This window comes from Scatophagus argus, chromosome 16 (genome assembly GCF_020382885.2).
Source record: "Scatophagus argus isolate fScaArg1 chromosome 16, fScaArg1.pri, whole genome shotgun sequence".
Classification (NCBI taxonomy): Eukaryota; Metazoa; Chordata; class Actinopteri; family Scatophagidae; genus Scatophagus; species Scatophagus argus.
In genome coordinates this window covers 18,342,922-18,361,610 of record NC_058508.1, presented here as the reverse complement: position 1 = coordinate 18,361,610, position 18,689 = coordinate 18,342,922, and the positions used below count along the sequence as shown (strand labels likewise).

Sequence of the window (18,689 nt, the reverse complement as noted above, 5' to 3'; positions counted from 1 at the left end):
ACGAGTGAGAGCGACAAGAGGGAGAGAAACACTGAGGGAAAGGAACAGTGGGTCAAGAGGGGTTAAAGAGGAAAATACAATCAGACGAGGGATGAGATTAGAGAACGGCAGAAGTAATAACTGATAAGTTAGAGTGAGCAAATTGTAAATGTGGAGAGTAAATAAATAAGAGGCGGTGCAGCGCATCCATTAAAGCTCTGCACGCTGACAGGGGAACAGTGCGCTCTGTGTTGAGAACGAACACAGGAGGTGGAACATGAAAGATTAATGAGGGTGTAATGTAAAGTGGTGAAGTGGGGATTGTTCCGAGGGGTGGAGGACACAGTCACAGTACGCATCCAAATTATGGGTGACAGCTTCCCAGCTACTTATTTCAGCCAGTCTGCCAGCTTTTCATTATCAGGGTGAGTCCTAAAATGCTTCATTTTCCACATTTATCTGCTCCTTTCTCACTATCACTGATGCTGCTTCTGTTATTTCTCTTTGTGTGTTTAGATTTACCATCACATCAAATCATCATTTAGGTTATGACCCCTTTTTGCTGCAATGATATGTAACCCATTTTCCTTTTGTTTTATCCCATTTAGTTCTGTCCAGAGATCAATAAAGTCTAATCCAATCGATTACACAATGTTACACAGTGAAGAACCTGCCTGAAGCTGCGAGATAGTGTAATCAGTGTTACGACACAGTCCTCCCAGCTTAGCTCAGCTGTTACCACCTTGTAAACAAGATTACATTAAGCTTTAATTGCTCACAGATTTATTTTCCATCTTCATTTTTCTCTTATTAGCACTGATTGACTCGCCAAAGCTTTCCTGTGCCGTGAAGCATATCACCATCCGCCTTTAAATACGATCAGAATGTGTCCAGGTCGAACCCAAAAAGAAAACACGGTGACCAAGGAGTGAGGAGCAGCTCGGATTTTATTAGTAAAAATAATAAATATCAAATATCTGCAACATCATTGCACACGTTTCAAATTCATTTACACCACAAGGTATTAATACTGTATCTGCTCCTCTATGAGATAAATAATAATATAAATATATAGTATATGAGGTGCCAGTCAAGTAGCAGATCAGTTAATACTCAGTAAAGAACAGCTTATTAGTTTTTCCTAAGTCCTCTTGATTAGAGATATCAGCTGGCACACATGCACACACACACACACACACCCATATGTACAGCAGCAGTGTGTGATTACACAGGAGCATTCCGTACTCTTCACAGAGATCAGAGACCGTCAGGGACTTGTGGTGGCCTGGATGTGGACCCTGTCCAAGATATGAACCCCTCCTCTTCCCCTCAGACTTTCACTCTTTCTCTCCATCCCTCTCTACAGTTTAAAGCCTGCCTTCTCCCCTTTCCATCTGTCACTTCCTACGTCATTGCACGCCTTATGCTGCCTGTTAAGTGGATTCAAATGATGCATAATTTCACACACTTTCGTTTACCTTACGAGCATGTTTGCACCTTTCGGTACAGAATAAAGGCAAAAGAAGTTGGAAAGCAGCGGAGAACTCTGCAGGGGGGGTGAGGACAGCTGGCCCGGCACTGGCAGAAATTAGCCCATGGCACAGCTGAGAACACAGACCCTGCCTTTCCATCGCAAGGATTTCACAGAACTATTTCTACTACCACTGACTGACCGCCAAATGCCAACAGTGACAACGAGTGACATTTACCTGGTGCTGTGTTCGCCAAGAAACACAGCTCGTGCTAAAGATCTAGAGTATTTAAGTTTTTTGGTGAATGTCACTACGGATAAATCTATACACACCTTGTCATGCTTTTTCCTGACACACTCTGCTCAGTGACTATCCTTTCCCAACTGTTCCCCTCTTGGCCTCTCCCAGACATCCCCTCACCCTCACCCTCTCTGGGCCTCTTGGGACATGGAGCGACCCAGGGCTTTGGGTGCTTTGGAGAACTCCATGAGGGTGGGTTTGACTGGGGGGAGGTCTCTCGTGATCTCGTCCACGGTCCTCTTGCTGGGACAGGATCCGTCTGGGGTGGGGAAGGGCTGCAGGTCGTCCTCGGTGTGTGCAGCTCCACGTCCAAGCCTCACGCCCAGCTCTGCAGGGGTGAAGATGGGCAAGGGGAGGGTCTTTCTCTTGGGCAGCAGCTGGTGCTCCCTCACACCTCTTTCCACGGTGCCCACTCTGAAGACACCAGAGGGGCATGTCTGTATCAGCGAACGGGCTTGCCACTGCCGGGACAGAGTCTCCCGACGAGAGTTGTCATTCATGTTCATTGTCTGCCTGCAGGCGTCGGAGAAGAGTTGAAGTTAGACACATTGTTTGTAACTGCCACCCAAAATGAGCAAGTAGTCTCAGTCCAGAAGTTTTTTAATCACACCCTGATTGGTATGAGCAGAAATAGAAACCTTTTTCCTCTCACTCAGTGGTGAGACACAACATATGATGGAGACCTGCATGTTTTCTGGTCAGTGTGTGACCTCTCACCTGTCCTGAGGTTGAGTCTTGAGACTGACACTATGCCAGTCTGCACTGTAGCTCTCCCTCTGAGCCTTGTTCTCCTCCCGTACGGTGCAGGTCAGCTCAGCTCCCACCACCACGCCGTTACGCCTCTCCAGGACGGTACAGATCGGCATCATCTCTGCTGTGGGGAGATCTGTCTCAGAGTCACTGGGTCCAGTGGGTCTGCTTGATCAGTTTTAAGGTCTGCTGATGCGTCTGTGATGTGGTTGTTTGTTCGAGGAAGCAGTGATGCTCCAGCTGGCTTTATCTCCTGGCTTCCTGTGTGTGTCTCTCTCTCCTTGTGCTGTCTATGTCTGAGCTCGGATCCGTCCACAACGTTTATATAGATGTTCTGTTGCTATTTCTGATCCATGTTGTCACTCTACAATCAGTGTGCACTGACATCCGACACCGAGTGCACCGTGTTTCTTTGCCAGAGAGCCGGAAGCCGAACTCTGAGGTGGGGTTAAGGGTAATTGGGCTGAAAATCCCCTGTTTCTCAAATTGTATGCCCAGTCACCCCTGTAATCACTCAGCGAAACGCTTTCCACTTCAGCTGGCTTTGCGGGGGACTTACAGGGCAAAGTATCATGCGGACACTGTGTGTGGAGATTACATAAACGTGCCGACAGACACGCACAACAGGTTTAGTCTACAGAGAGGAATCTTGATAAGGTTGAGGTCTTGATGTGCGAAGAGAAAACAAGACACAGCGCTAATGTGGACAGAACAATGACGCAGTTTCTCACACATGGGATATTTCAGATGTGGAGGTTCAATGTATGGATCTTTGGAGATTAAAGGTGATAAGAGAAGAGAATTTTTACATGATAATACATCTGAGAAGGAGTTTAAACATCAGCTGTGCTTTGTGATAACATTAAACCCCCTTATTAAATGCCACTGTTGTGTGCGTCCTAACAGTGAGAGCTCCGTCCCTCGATGATTCATTACCTCAGTGACAGAGCGCCACGCAAACCATAATCAACTCAGGTTGCAGACTGTGAAGCGCGTACGCACACACACACACACACGACCAGTCCCTGTCTCTGACTCATTCACCCACCTCAGGGACTGATATCATCAGATATCAGATATCACACACACACACACACAGAGCAAGCAGTTTCATGATCCTAATGACGAGAAGTCTGATCAATCATATCATCTTTAAACGTGTTTGTCATTTGCTTCACATGCAGTAATCTGCTAAATTATGACATTAAAACTAAAGCTGTCCCAAATGACTCGCATTTGTGTCCACTAACTGCTCATTTCTTGTACGTCTACTACATGCACTAAATGCTCATTTTTCTCCTGCCTGCCGACTACAATTTCCCCACTGTAACTTCTCAGCAGGGTGACAATGTGACATAGCATATGTAAATTATTGTTTCACGAAGAGAAAAGAGAGCAAAAACACTGCAGGCATACCCGGGGTCGTGCGTTCACTCATGTTATGACACCATGGCAACCGTGAAATGCCATTGCAGAAACCCAGTAAGTCACTATGTACTGTCCATCAGTGTTGAGATCACACTGACTTGACTCTGTGCCATCAGTTTTACAGCAAACAGCAAACAGAGTGATGCTTTTTAATGTGTAGTTTTGGTATGAATACTCGCCTGCTAAATCTGCAAGGGGACATCAGATGACTTTCACCTCTTTGCTGTTTTCCAGTGAGTCATGCTATGCTAATGAAGCCCAAGGTGTGGAGAGTCTGTAAAGGTGAACAGTGATGAGGTGAGTCCTGTCACAGTGATCACCCCCACCCCCCAAACACACACACTCTGCCTTCGTCCTCAACACTGCCACAGCTGCTGGGAAGTGACATTTAAATGAGCTGTCACCGGGAAAGAGACGAGGGAGTGGGAGGGAGCGAGGGAGGGGAAGGGCAAATCTCAGGATAAAGCCCAGCACTGTCAGGAGGTGGTAAATAAGGCAAAATATTGTAAGAGTTTCAGTGAGTCACATTTTTTTTTTATTTTGTGGCAGAGGAACGGATTTGGGAGGGCAGAAAGGAGCCTCCTGCACAGGTCAACCTGATACTGTGTGTGCTTGCTTAGCAGTGGGAAGAAGAGAAAGTTAACTTTATATTGATTCCTGCACACAATCTTCAACCTGACTCTAGTGCTTCACTCCAGCACCACAGAGTCAAGTGTTACCAAGTATCTGTGTGTGTGTGTGTGTGCCAATGTGCCAGCATGCTGGTGCCGCGTCCAAACATGTGCCCTCGGCAGAGTCTCTCTCTTCTTACATAACAATAACAACAACAAGAACAAGCAGCTGACCACCAAAACACCATCATCACCATCCGTCTTGCAACCCGGGCCCCGTCCCAGCGGGATGGTCAGACACCAGGCAGGCCAGGATCTGTGGGATGCCTGCAGATCAGACAGTAAGCCAGTCGTGGGTACACAGCCGCCGGGCCACGTGAGTGCAAAGGAGCAGACTGAAGAAGACCCTCGTGTTTCTCCAGAGGAACGTTGCTCTCGTGCCACAGTTTCTGTGGAACGACAGCTCAGCACTCACTTGACTTCCACGCAGTAAATTCAAGCCACGCAAACTCTTTTATTCTTTGTCATTTGTTCTTTTTTTTTTTTTTTTTGAATAGCTGGAAACTCGTATTACTTCATTTGAGACGGCTGCAGGGAAGGCATCACACCAACATGTGACACTGCAGACATTAACAGGCTTCAGGCCGGAGCTTTATTTCATCATACACACACACACACACACACACACACACACAAACTGTTAGATGAGCTTTAGAGATCTTTCACATTTTCAGTAAACCGATGAAAAAAAACACCTTCATACTCCACCTGAAAGACACCTCAGTCCACACACACGCACACACACACACACCACCAGTTTAAAAGTTCAACTTACTGTATCTGCTATTTTCCAAGATGGTTGAAGCCAAATGTAGACTTTAAAAATTAAAAGTCATATAAACACACGCTTTATTTGTCAAAAATCTGACATCAGATTACTGGGCTATTTATTCAGTGACGTCTCCTATCATGTGATGTGAATGAAATGAGTGCTGATAATCATAGGACAAAATATAAAGAGGCTCTGCTCAAAGGAACATCGCTACCCTGAAGGTTCAGCTGAACAATGAACAGGGTCAGAACTCGATAAAACTCTGGTAGACAGGAAAAAAAAAAAAGACTCAGACAGTAAAGACCCCTGGAACATTTACCTGAAAATATGCTAAACCCTTTTAGATTTTTGACCACAGAAAACAGAGTAAGACTCAAGCTGTGCACTTGGGGGGAGAAAAGAGAAAACTTGTGCAGCTTAAAACTTCCGAGAAGCAGTAGGGACATTTTATGAGACAACAGACACTTAAAGTTAAGCAATGCTGTCATCCATGTCTCCAGGGCTGATGACTACTGCCCCCTGCCTTCTGTCTGTTATTATTGCAGCCGGTGGATCTCAGGCTCTGTCACTCAAGTTTCCATCTTCTCTTTCGCTTTCTTCCTCGTCGTCTTCCTCGTTGCCCCCTCCGTTCATGGCCTCCACTCTGGCCAGCAGCAGCGGCAGGTTTATGCCGAGGCCCGAGGTGTCCTCGTCAGAGTCTTCCTTTGGAGGATAGAAGCGCTTTGCCTTTGCCAGAAAGTCGTCAGCTATGTCGAGGTACAGGAGACGATCCTATGAAGAGGTGAAGAAGAAGCTGAGGCTGGGAAGCTAAATGTGTTGACCATAACCAGTGAGTGATTTAATTTTTAACTACAGACAGCAGAGTGTCATGAAGGTAACACTACTCTACAGACTATAAAGGCAACAATACAGTACAGAATCGAATATTTATAATATTATAGATCCAAGATGGCTGGCCTGGCCATAACCAGTAATGCTAAAGGGGTACAGCAGAGTAATTTTAATTGCTGCACTTCCTGTTTGAAGGACTGCTTCCTTTTTGGAGTTTAGCCTACCTCGCACCTCCTCCGCATATGCAAAACTCTACAGATGAAGATACAAGTAACTGGCATTTGTGGATTGTTGGATACTAAAGTTTGTTGCAGATGGACCTAATTATCCAAGATTGCTGCAAGGATAAAGTAAACATAACCACACTTTGGGTGAGGTTAATGACGTGTCACACCATGCCAGAGGCGTTTTACTTTTCCTTTCCTTTTTTCTTTTGTAAACCATGAACTTCAGGTCACAGCAGGGACACTCGCTGGAGGGGTTGGTATGAGTTCAAAGTTCAGTCACTGCAGTTCCCCCTGACAAACCCCCCCGCTCTCACCAGAATGAACAGATATCTCTCTGGCGGTGGTTCTCTGGAGCTGAAGATGGACGTGTCAGAGTGGAGCGCATTAAGCATGGCTCGTGCTTTCGCGGCATTACGCATGCGGTCATATGAGGCTCCAGCAGACACTGTTAGCAACGACTCTGCCTCCGCCATGAAACCTAGAAGAGAAGGCAAATCATTTCCGGTTACTTCGTAGGCATGTAGAAGTGAATGTTGCACATCTCATCTGCCCAGTGTTACCTAAGTTCTCCAGGACTGTCTTCCATTTGTCTCTGACTTCTCGACGGGTATCTCTCATGGCCTCGATGTCAACACTCAGACGGCGATAGCCCTGACAAAGAAAAGGACAAAGTTTCTAAATAACATTTCCTAGGAGAGGCACTTCTGGTCTTCTCTCTTCTAATTTTATTATTATATACTTTTGTATCATCGACACTTTTACACATTATGTCATCACCTGATGTTCTTCTCCACTAATTGGGCAAGATGTTATTGGTTTCTGTTTTTTTTTTTTTTACTAACATGACTGAACAAAGCCTCAAGACTTTATTCTGTCCTGGTCTAGAAGATCCTCCCTTACATACCGTGGATCCCATGCGGGTCTTGTTCCTGGCCTGCAAAAGGCTGTAAAGGACCCGGTCGTCCTCTCTCTCCGAGTGGCTGGCGTCTCCTGGCGTACTCCACAGGTTGGTCTCCTCATCGCGACGCTTCTGGACTTCACGGTTAAAGTACTCCAACGGATCCTGACTGTTGGCCCGACCAACACACACACACACGGTTATCACACTTGTATATACATAATTTATCGGACACATTCACAATCACTTGCTGACACTATGAAAGGCGTCAGGAAAGGCGTGTGGATTATATTGTAACTGATATGTGGATGATAACAATCAGAAGAACTTTTCCACTTGTAGCCCATCGAATGGCTTCTTACGGTACTAAAGGCTGCTTCTCATCTTCATCTTCTTCGTCAGCGGTGCAGCAGCAGCAGCAGCAGAACTGCATGCAGAACCTCAAGGCCGAACCCATCTGTTAGGAACAGAGTCAATGGCTAACAGGTGTTCACAACGGCAGGTAATCCAGACGGTTGTTAAAACAGCTTCCTCCGTTCTTCAAACAGTGGTGTGGTGGTGGATTCCAGCAGCGAGTCTCGTCTGGTATGTGTGAACTCTGGTTTTCTTTAACTCTGCAATGCCACTGTCCATGTAGACGCTCTGACGAGATTCCTTAGAAAGAGGACCTTAATCGCAGCCTAAGTTTTAAAAAAAAGATGGGGCAAAGCAAGCACAGGCAGCTGTCACAACACTTATGTGGTCCACTACAATGAATCTTACAAATGAGGCATCACTCACAGAGGAAAAGTGCATCTGCTAAAAAATAAATAAATAAATAATTTTTAAGGGAAAAAAAAAAGAGCAGAAAGACAACAGATCCCCAAACTCTACCTAATTTTCAGCTTCCCATTTTTCTCGACTCGGCTCCACATCGAGAAGAAGTGCGTCCTCCAGATCAGTGGCCAGAGCCTGTCCGGGTGGAGAAGCTCAGGACTGGTCCTTCTCATCAGCCTTACATGGAGGACAATGAGAGCAGTGAGACGCTCAGGCTCTCATCATTTAACACACCCATGGCCTCAGAAGACAGTCACAGCACAATCATGTGAGCTGCTCCATCTCTTGGCCTTAGCGCTGTTTTGCCCCAAGGACAGCACAGCGGGTCTAACTACACACTCTGTATCCAATCTACCACGGCTGTATTGTTGAGAATCATTTCATTTACTTAACCATGAAGCTGCATAAAATGTGGTTAAATTTGGTGAACACTTGACGCTACGCGACAATAATGACCAGGATGTGGATGGTGACCCGGCACCCAGAAGCCAACCAAATTCTAGAGAGTTCAGTTGTGGTCATCTTACAAAAGAAAGGCCGTCACATGGGACATAGGCTCAAGTCACAGGGTATCAGTGTTCATGACATAAACACCCTTGGGGGTCCGACAGTGGAATCAACCGTGGTAACTTATTAAGTAAGATATTATCTGCTCTAATGCAGGCAGATCAAGGGAAACATCTGTATTACACCACAACCAGACTACTGTTAGGATGAAATAGAATATTAACAGCTGGTTTTGTCTGTAAGTTAACTGAGGTTTTGAAGTTGGGAGGCCATCATGAGTTCATACATTTTATTGGACAGAAGACACTGGTTAAGACTCAGAAACTGTTGGTCAGTATTCCTCCGATGGCTTTAAATAAACACGTTTGGTGAATGATCCATAGACACGTACATTCCGATAATATCACTGATGAAAAAACAGAAACTGAAGCACTCAGGCAGGCTGCATGTGAATACAGTTAGACTTTCTTTCAATGCTGAAGGCTTCGCTGCAGCATTGAATTAACAGCGTGAAATAAAAGCAAAGCACAAGAAAAGGCCGACATGTGAGGTTACTGTGATCAAGGCACCAAATTGTTGATATCATTAATTACTTCATAAATTCATATAACATTCCCTCTGTACAGTATGCTGCCCAAATCAAATCCTGACATATGATGAACAGTTTTAGAATTCATATGAAGGAATAACCCCGGACTGTGAATGCAGCACCCACACATACCTGGGCTCGCTAACTAAAACGCCTCAAGGCCACGTCGTGACTGTGATGTGGTAAATGACCACATCACACACACAGCTTCACAGTTACGTCCCTAAATACGCTCAGAAAAGTTGTTCTCATGCCTCGTTCCTCAAGACTGAAACAGGCACAAGAAAGAAGAAGTCGCCCTCTTTGGTTCCAGTCCATTTGGTTCCAGAATGTGAACCAACAGCCACAGCTCAACCTTGTTCTCACTTTTCATTACATACGCACTGACAAATCATCATTTTCTGAGGTGCGGTCTCTGAAAAACACAACTAAAACTTAACAAGCCAGAAGTGATGTTTCTAAATGATTAAAAACAACATAATGTTCTATGATGCTATGATGCAAGAAGTGATGGGAAAAACCTCCACATGGAAATCACATTTTTACAGTCAAATCTTGATGAGCTCAGCCATTTTACCACAAGGCCACTTGAGGTTATTGGCACAAAAAGATTGAAAAGTCATATAGCATCCAAATTTAAAAACATTATCACCATCTGCCTCCTGGTTTGACCTCCTGGATGATCCTGAGTGGAAAACACCCTGGGATAGTAGAGGATGTAAAACCAAGAGTCTGTCACTGTGTGGATCAGTGGTGTCTCCCTCTAGTGGTGAGCAAACGTGAAGTGACTTCTTTCCCCAACTGCCACAGTTCAGTGAAGGAGAACAAGCCGTGCTGAAATTTCTTTTACCCTTTCAAATGAAGAGTTAAATATGGCTGTGTAGTGTGGATTTGTTTCAGGGCAGCAAAGATGAAAATATACACAGAAAAGAAAAAAAAAAAAATCTAAACAACACAAACCAAAGCAGCAAATAAAAAAGGCTAACAGTGTGTGCAGTTAGATAAGGCTCAGAGAGATGGCTGCTTTCAAGCCATTGCATTAGTTCATTTGTAACAAGAGAGACAGATGCCGACCCAGTGAGAACCGCTTATGTCCTCAACTGGGTTTTCTTGTCTCAGTCGAGTCCACTCTGCTACAAAATGACTGCACATGGTCAGGAAACACAGGTCTCACTGCACAGTGAGGGGACACGGCAAGACAGTTACAGGTCCATATGAAAATCTATAAGCGATCACGCTTCAGAGACAACAGTCACATTTTAAGGATGAAGAAGAACATTGTCTTTGATGAGCCAACTGCTCCTCTTCTTCATCGACTGAAATGTGGACAAACGCGCGGTCTCCTTTGCTCAGAAGTGCAGTCCTCTCAGTCAGGGTAGCAAACCAGGGGTACCGCTATGCCCACTGGTCCACTCCAGAAAAACAAACAAACGAGCAGTGACAACTGTCGGACAGCCGTGGCACAGTTAGACGTCTCTCCTGTTCTAAGTGTGGTGGTGGGAGCGTAGGGAGGGCCGTATCTCGGCGATGCGCTGCCGTAAATGGGTCATGAATTCAAACATGGTGGAAGCCAGGCTCTGGTGGATGAGGTAGCGGGGCAGTTGGCCCTGAAGACACACAAAACAGGACCGTTAACATTTTTAGCTCAAATGTAATCCATCTGATTTTTACTTCAATTCACACATTTCTGGCCTAGTTAACCGAAGGACTCAAAAAAAAAAAAAAAAGTGTTTATCTTCTCACCTTCAAGTCTGTGTTGAGGACCCAGATGAAGGTGCAGACGGACGGGTTACTGCTTGATTTGAGGACCACAAATCCTCCTGGACCGTTCTCACCCCTGAGGCCGGCAGCAAAGGTTCAGAGAAGACAGAGAAGTTGAAGAAATGAAACTAACACAACTGCATTTTTACCAAATCGATACGACATTCTAATTTACTGGACTGGCGACAGACAGTCGGGCCGGGAGGCGTGGTCTGACCTGACGTAGCGACCGCTTGGAGGTTTGGCTTCGTGGTCGGTTGCTATGCCAGCAGACAGGTAGCAATCCCCTTTGCGTTCCACCCGCCGAACATTAACAAAGTCCCTAAAGAAAGAGAAATCGGTCAGTTTACTTTATTTCGGCCCCGCAGTCCACATGAGAATAAGATGAGGCAGAAAATAGGAAAAAAGATAAGAAAAAGCAGCAGAAGAAGAAGAAGAAGAAGAAGCTGGCTGACTGCTGTGCTGACTTACCTCGCAGACACAACTCCTCCTGCTGCTCCAGAGGAGACATCATATGATACCAGAGTGTTGTCATCAACCCTCTGAAGGATCTGAGGAGAAGGCAAACAGGACCGTTAGAATTTAGCAACACTAACCAGTGAAGTATGTTCAAAAGGAAAGAAAGGTGAGTCAAAATATGTCAGAGTCATCACCTGGCAGATGGAAACGGTTCTGTTCCACTGGACCATCTTCTCTGGCTGCAGAATCACCTCCTGATACACGAGCTCAGCTGGACACTGCATAAAGGCCTGAAAGAACAACACAATACAATAATACACTTCAAAAACAAGTGCGTCAACAACTGCGAGTCAAGTCTCCAAAGGCAAGAAAAAAAATCCCATCGGTCCTGCAGCCCGTTTCGACCCTTTCTGTCGGAGCTCATCTAACCACATTTGTTCACACGATCTCTGGGGCAAAGTGCTGTGGAATACAGAGAGGCTGGTTTTAGCCTGTAATGGCAACTTCAAACCAGCACTCGTGTGTTTTAAGTTATTCTCCTGTTGGAAAATCCCATTGTGTTTTTTCAACGAGATGTACTTTGCTCCTGGACAAATGTTTATATGGATGATCCTGGGACAGTAATTGTTCTGCTTGTGTAAAACTGTGAGCTTTATAAAAATAAAGCAAAGGCAAGCTGTGTTCAGTCAATAATAATCATGTCACTATTTATGACTGTTGTCACCGCACTCTTCCCCTTAGCCAATCACATGCCCTCTTTTCCCAGATAACTATTTGCCTGTTGGCTACAGCACCCAAAGAGAAAGACTGTGTGTTTAAGCTCGTCAGCCTTAGAGAAATATTTTAGAATCAACATGCTGCTGATGTACCTCTGAATTAACCAGCAAGTCTCTGCCATTATAATACAGAGCCACCTTTAATAATCTGATGTATAATATTATCTTATCTGATGTGACATGTTCTTGGCAGCTGGGCCCCTGACCTCCAGTGAAGGGAAATCTTAATGCTTCAGCATACCAAGACATTTTGCACAATGCTATGCTTCCAACTTTGTGGCAACAGTTTGTTGAAGGCCCTTTTCTATTCCAGCATGACTGTGGCCCAGTGCACAAAGCAAAGCTCCATAAAGACATGGTTGGATGAGTTAGGTGTGGAAGAACTTGACTGGCCCACACAGAGTCCTGACCTCAACCCCATCCAACACCTTTAGGATGAACTGGAACAGAGATTGTGAGCCAGGCCTTTTGGTCCAACATCAGTGTGTGACCTCACAAATGCTCTACTGCATGAATGGGCACAAATTCCCACAGAAACACTCCAACAGTTTTCCCTTCCCAGCCTGAGTGCTGCAAAGCTGTCTGTTGGTGTGATGGTCAGGTGTCCCAGTACTTTTGTCTATAGTGTGTATGTCACTTACATGTAGGGTGCAGGCTCTTTATACACTTATACACTGATGCAAAGTCTAGGAAACTGTTTTCTCGCGATAATATTTGTGTTTGTTAAAGTACCTACAGTCCTTCAACGGGAAAAAAAAAAAATCCTGCAGGTCAAGCTGATCAATAGCTTATCAACATACAGACCATTTGAACAAGGCACAAGTGTGTCTAAAAGTAAAATAATGGCCACGTTGCTTGTGACTCAGCAGTAACGGCTCCACAGGTCACAGCTGTAAACTCTCGGAAAACAGAGCGCTATGTTCAGGAACGTCCGATAAACAGCAGACTTCCTCTCTGAGAAATTACACTCTAAACAAACTCCTGTTCAGCGTGACTCCCACTTCCTCCCGAGTGGTGGATCAGGACCAGGAAAGGTCTTTAATGTCTGATTTAACATCCCAACAGTTTCAACTATTTCTTCACTTTGGCCTTTAGAGGTTGTTTAAAAACACGTGTGCCTTCAGGTGCAAAGAGAATTCAGCTCACCTTTCGGCAAGATGTTACAAAAGGGCTGTGAAAGCTGCACCGATGCACAGCCTGGCCTGCTTTGAGCTGCTGCTACAATACTGAAGGACAGAGCGAATTCAGTCCTGAGCACTAAATAACAACAAGACTGAATGTGGCCACAAACAGCTTGAAAAAGAAAACCATCTGAGTTCATGTCCATGTTGTTTCACAATGAATAGAAAAAGGGCTGCTGTACCTTGAGAATGAAAGTCTTTCCATGGTAGGGAATCTCCAGAGTGTAGACAGAGTCGCCCATATCCTGAAACCAAACATAAAACTGTTAGCGTCATGATGCTTTCACTTTCATTTCAGTCTATACTAGGACAACTAAAGCAAAGAATATAAACTCAATCAATCAGTCAATCAAAATGCAACTCAACTTTTTGTTGCAATGAAACATTTCAGACTGAGAAATAAATGAGTTGAACAGCAATGTAGTACAACATGGCTTTATTTGGTATTTCACTTTGATTGTGTTTCATGTAACAAATATCTGACTGAACCTGAATGTCCAGTTCAACAGGATTGATGGCTGATCAGTTCAAGGCCGATACTCTTATCAATACTGGGAGTTTTGAAAGATCCCATACAGATAGATCAGCCAACAGTAATTTCAAACAACAACAATCAGTGTTGATAATGATTACTTCCATTTATTTATTGATTTTTTTTTAAAGTAGAATTGTGACCACGATATCTACTGAACAGGACATTTTACAGTCTAAAACTTATCCTGTCTGTGTTCTGTGGTGCATAAACTATAAATTTAAACTAAACGGTCAACAGGTTTCACGGTATAAAAACTGGTGGTCATCATATCATGAACATTTTCTTATCTAAGGTGTTGAACTGTACTGTATTAGTATTATTAAAAATATATAGAAAATATTTTTTAAAAATAAAAATAAAGAGTTTGTTCAACCAAAAAAAACACCTCTTTGTTTTGATTCCTTTAGAGATCACTGTGACCAGTAATGATGAATGTGTCACCATGTCTACTTGCTGGCTGACAAATGCACTCTGATATCTCTATAACAGCAATATGCTATTATCAACAGATACATGAGCCTGGCTGAGTTATTAGTCCTGCTCCAATACGTAAATTCAAAACTAGATTCAGATTATTCAAGATGCTACTAGCTCTAACCTTCCATACGGTTTTACCGCAAAACACACTGAAGTGCTTGGATTTTGGTGGATGGAATTACTTATGAGTCTAACACTTAATTTCTACTCTACATGCATATTAAAAGCACACAGCTTCAGCTCCTCAGATGCACCTCAGCGTTGCTCACAGCCAAATACTCGTTACGTGCATGACTTTAAAGGACTTTAACTTTTATATGCGTAAAGTACAACTGAAGTGATTAGCTGCTTTGTGTTTTGGCACGGACATCTGTATCGACTAAACCTCTCAGACGTGTGTGAGACTGAAAACAGCAGCTGGAGCACGTCAGGTTTAGACAACTAAAGTGTCCTTGACCCCTTCATTCCAAACAAAGAGGTTCTCTGTGTGATAAATCCAAGGCATCAAAGTTTAACCAGACACTCACATTGTTCTTTTCAAATTTCCAGTTGTCCTCCTGGGCGAGGATCTGTTCTATCACAGACATGGCCTCACGACCCTGTCTGACATACTCCTTCTCCTGGGGAGTGGGGGAGTGGGGGAGGGGGTGGGATTGAGGAGTGAGGAGTGAGGGTAAGTAGGAGGAAAGAAACAGAAAGCAGGAAACCATCAGCCCTGATTAGGCAACTGGTAGAGCTGAGTGTAAAGTCTCCTCAGACCAATGCAGATACCTGCGCGGTGACAGCTCTGCGTCCGAGACCCTCCTCGTCCAGGTCCTCTTCAGAACCTGCAGGCACAAGTTTAAGGCCAAAACTCAGTTTGTGGCTCAAGTGGTAAAAGTAGAAACACGCTGGAAGGAATGAACATGACTGTACTTGAGGCTGATTAAACAAGAGCAGATCTACAGAGACAAGCAGGCATCACCTGCGACAGATTCAGGTGGGGAGTAGAACTGTCCGTCTGAAACGGCACGGGGGTACATCATGGGGGCTCGTTCACAGGCCGCGTTCACCACTGCCAGGTAGGCTGAGGTCAGAGGGGACAAAATTGTTCATAAGGGAAAATGGATTTTTGTCAAGTTGCGTTCAAGCTCGTCCAACAAGCTTCTCTTACCTCTCTCATCATCAGCCTCCTGAGGGAGCACCTTGAAGTCAAGGAACCAGGTCTCCAGCCAGGCCACCACAAACGAAGTGATGGGCAACACGTAGCCAAAGGCATTCTGGGACAGGAGCTGTGTGGGGCGAGAAAACGTGTTGTCCCGAAGCTGTGGGAGATGAAAAGTACCACAACAACTTCTATAGCAGAAGTGGTGGCTGCAATTTTTGCGGGTGCTGCTTCCTCATTGTTGAAGGCACAAAGTTAAGAGGGCTGCAAAACCATAAAATGTCTGCGACACCAACACATTTGACACAGATAAGAACCCGTCTTTGAATCCACGCCATAAAACTCATAAACAGCCCATCATCCGGTAAGACAGCAAATTACTGTCATAAATGCAGAAGTCAAAAAGTTTCTGTGGTTTTGAGTGATATTCTTACACCCCATCCCCCCTCCCCAACCACGCACACACACAGACACACGCACAGAACTGTGAACTTGTGGTGGAAGTGGTGGGTGGGTTGGTAGGAGACACTCACGTTAGATATGATGACTTTAACAACGAGGAAGACGCTGGTCACTAGAGTGGTAATCTGTGGTGGAAGGAGAAGCGTTTAGATTTGTGTTATAATTTGCATCCAGATTAATAATAAGGAGATTTTATCAGTGATGTCATCAGTGTGCGTCTGTGACCGAGCTCACTTACCGCGATGACCCACCAGTGCTTCAGACGAAAGGCAGCATAGCCCACTTGTAGACACAAGAACCGAAACACTGCAAGGAGCTGAGATGAGGAACAAAAAGGGAAAATGACTAATCGTGTGCTGCAGACACGTTGGCTTATGCTAACATTCCCCTCTTGTGCCAATAAATGCTCATTCAAATACTATGGACCACGTTGTTTAACAATATCAGCCTGGTCTCTCTGAAACATGGATTAGAAGTGCAGCTTTGACATGAGTACCAGCATCAATGAGAAGCTTTCCAAACACGATCAGGACTTCACACTAAAATAAATCCAGTGTACACTGACTTACAAAGATGTCAAAGAAGGAGGATCTGTAGTTATAATGGACAACCTCATTTTCCAAGCTCTCCTTGATTGAGCTGGAGATCTGCGGGAGAACAGAGGGCACAGCCCACGTCAGTCTCACCCACGGACAGAGCAAAAACCAGATCTCTAAAACTCCTGTCCTCGCTGAACCAAATTAACACTCACGTTCAGCTCGATAATCCACAGAAGGGAGATGAAGAGCAGGTCGAACGTCACGAAAAGACAGAAGGTGCGGCGGACGTCCGAGATGGCCCTGCGCTCTGTGGGTGGCAGGAACAGGTATGGGGAAGGGAGGGACATTGATGCAGAATAGGAAGCATTTAGGGAGGCGATGGCTGGGAGGCTGCCCCCGAGCTCCCCGTACTCTCCACCTGGCATTCCCGCAGTGAGACAGGAAACTCCCCCCCTGCAACAAGAGAAATAAAGTTAGTAGATGTCAGTTGTATTGGCTGTATTGTATTGGCAGCGGTACCGTCCCAGTTCACCCAGTACACATGTAGAAACCCATTGTTGAGTAAAACTGCAGTTTTTTTCTGATTTCCTATTCAGTGTGTTACAGCAGACTCAGAGTGAAAGAGTAAAAACAGGAAGCACACACAGCTAACCCACATTACAACTCAGCAATAATGAAATCAATCAAGTGTTGACACAGCACTGAATCCAGATTTAAACATGTTGCACAACTCATCTCCAGCCTTCATCCAGGCAAGAGAGCCAAAAACGGCCAAACAGTGTTGTGCTAATACGACATAATATTGATAGACTTATGTATATGTATGTGTGTGTGTGTGTGTGTGTGTGTGTGTGTGTGTGAAAGAGGATAAACATCCTTCACTCCTCTCGTTGCTCTGCATTCAGTCTCATGACTTCACCTGACCACAGGCCACTTCACCAGGTTGCAGGGCCAAAAAGACACACAACTGGAGGTCACTGCATTGTTTAAGTGTTTTTTCTCTGTTTGTTGAGACATCACCTAGTGTTTCTCCACTGCAGATGTTGCCGTGACACTGAGACTACAACCTGGATCACACTGAATACATTATTATTCACCCTCTGTGTGTATTAATGTTTTGTACTGCTGGCACATGATGCAGGATTAAATTTCATGTAAGACTCAGTAAGGCCATATTTAACTGCCCATATATAAATATACTATTTTACTGCTGGAGCATTTTTGAAAGCTGCTTGCATTCCTTAAAGTGTTTTTCCACCAACAAGTCTGACCACTGGAACATCGTTAACCCACTGAATCACGATCAGTCGATGCTGAGTGAGTTTCACTTTTGTCCTCAAAATAATTCGTAGACAATGGACTAAATGTTAAAAGGCATCACGGGTCTCGGACAGGACAACTTTACGTATTTGACATTCAGACTAGATTTAGTTTTGGTAATTCCAGACCCCATGACTCATTCTGCTACTTACGCTACAAAACAAACAACTGCCTGACGGTACTTCAGAGTCTGTGAGGCAAGCTAACTTAGCCCTGTCAACCACTGTTTAAAAAAAAGACAGAAAATAATCATCAGGGTCGCTGTTACACTCTTGCTTATTCGGTCTACTAAACAAGCGTTTATCAAATAAAGATTGGGAAGCTAACTAGCCACTGATATTAGCTACTCCGATTAGCTTACACTGGCTAACTTACCTTCGTTTGGTAGCTAGTGAGCGTTGCTCTAATTTGCTAACATGAAGAAAAATGACACGCGCACAGTTTCTCACGTAAGTAACGACACGGAGGAAGAAGCGGGAAATTTAACTCCACATTTGATTTTTCACAAAAACACACATTTAACGCAATGAACTCACTTGATTTAACGCACCATCATCCCTTTCCAAGTCTTCCGGGCTGAACTTTCAAAGATTGAATGTCACGGCAAGATGTATCACTGACTCCCTCCAAAACGCAAAAGTCACATGACCACCATCACAGGATGTTCACCTCGTCTCTAATGTGAAAGTTTTTATTTTACTGTATTTACCGGACGTATTTACCGGACTCTTTTGTCTGACTTGACGTTCATGACGTTGAAGGCGTCACGAGCGTCACGAGCGTTACGAGCGTTTA

General features: G+C 44.6%; 3 protein-coding genes across 5 annotated transcripts; all 3 read right to left on the bottom strand.

Moving 5' to 3' along the window:
* Positions 1–908: 908 nt before the first annotated feature.
* Positions 909–2,787, bottom strand: LOC124073906 (titin-cap (telethonin)). Its single transcript, XM_046416463.1, has 2 exons — positions 2,469–2,787; positions 909–2,264 (listed from the first exon to the last, which is right to left on the bottom strand). The coding sequence occupies exons 1-2, from the start codon at positions 2,618–2,620 to the stop codon at positions 1,874–1,876; spliced, it is 543 nt and encodes a 180-aa protein (XP_046272419.1). The 5' UTR covers positions 2,621–2,787; the 3' UTR covers positions 909–1,873.
* Positions 2,788–5,388: 2,601 nt separating this feature from the next.
* Positions 5,389–8,798, bottom strand: mreg (melanoregulin). The gene is made up of 6 exons (XM_046415806.1): positions 8,202–8,798; positions 7,691–8,008; positions 7,335–7,497; positions 6,991–7,081; positions 6,745–6,908; positions 5,389–6,143 (listed from the first exon to the last, which is right to left on the bottom strand). Exons 2-6 carry the CDS (start codon positions 7,783–7,785, stop codon positions 5,928–5,930), a joined length of 729 nt encoding a protein of 242 aa, XP_046271762.1. The 5' UTR covers positions 7,786–8,008; positions 8,202–8,798; the 3' UTR covers positions 5,389–5,927.
* A 127-nt stretch (positions 8,799–8,925) lies between these two features.
* stard3 (StAR-related lipid transfer (START) domain containing 3) lies at positions 8,926–18,581 on the bottom strand. Of its 3 annotated transcripts, none has more exons than XM_046415805.1 (15): positions 18,431–18,581; positions 16,787–17,026; positions 16,605–16,682; positions 16,274–16,351; positions 16,107–16,160; positions 15,583–15,700; positions 15,394–15,495; positions 15,201–15,256; positions 14,957–15,049; positions 13,600–13,662; positions 11,655–11,750; positions 11,473–11,552; positions 11,219–11,323; positions 10,984–11,077; positions 8,926–10,847 (listed from the first exon to the last, which is right to left on the bottom strand). In XM_046415805.1, exons 2-15 carry the CDS (start codon positions 16,997–16,999, stop codon positions 10,725–10,727), a joined length of 1,353 nt encoding a protein of 450 aa, XP_046271761.1. In that variant the 5' UTR covers positions 17,000–17,026; positions 18,431–18,581; the 3' UTR covers positions 8,926–10,724. The 3 variants fall into 3 exon arrangements, with proteins under 3 accessions (XP_046271761.1, XP_046271759.1, XP_046271760.1); XM_046415803.1 differs by having other exon boundaries at positions 15,583–15,733; positions 16,787–17,027; positions 18,431–18,566; XM_046415804.1 differs by lacking the exon at positions 18,431–18,581 and adding an exon at positions 18,270–18,415 and having other exon boundaries at positions 15,583–15,733.
* Between the last annotated feature and the right edge of the window lie 108 nt (positions 18,582–18,689).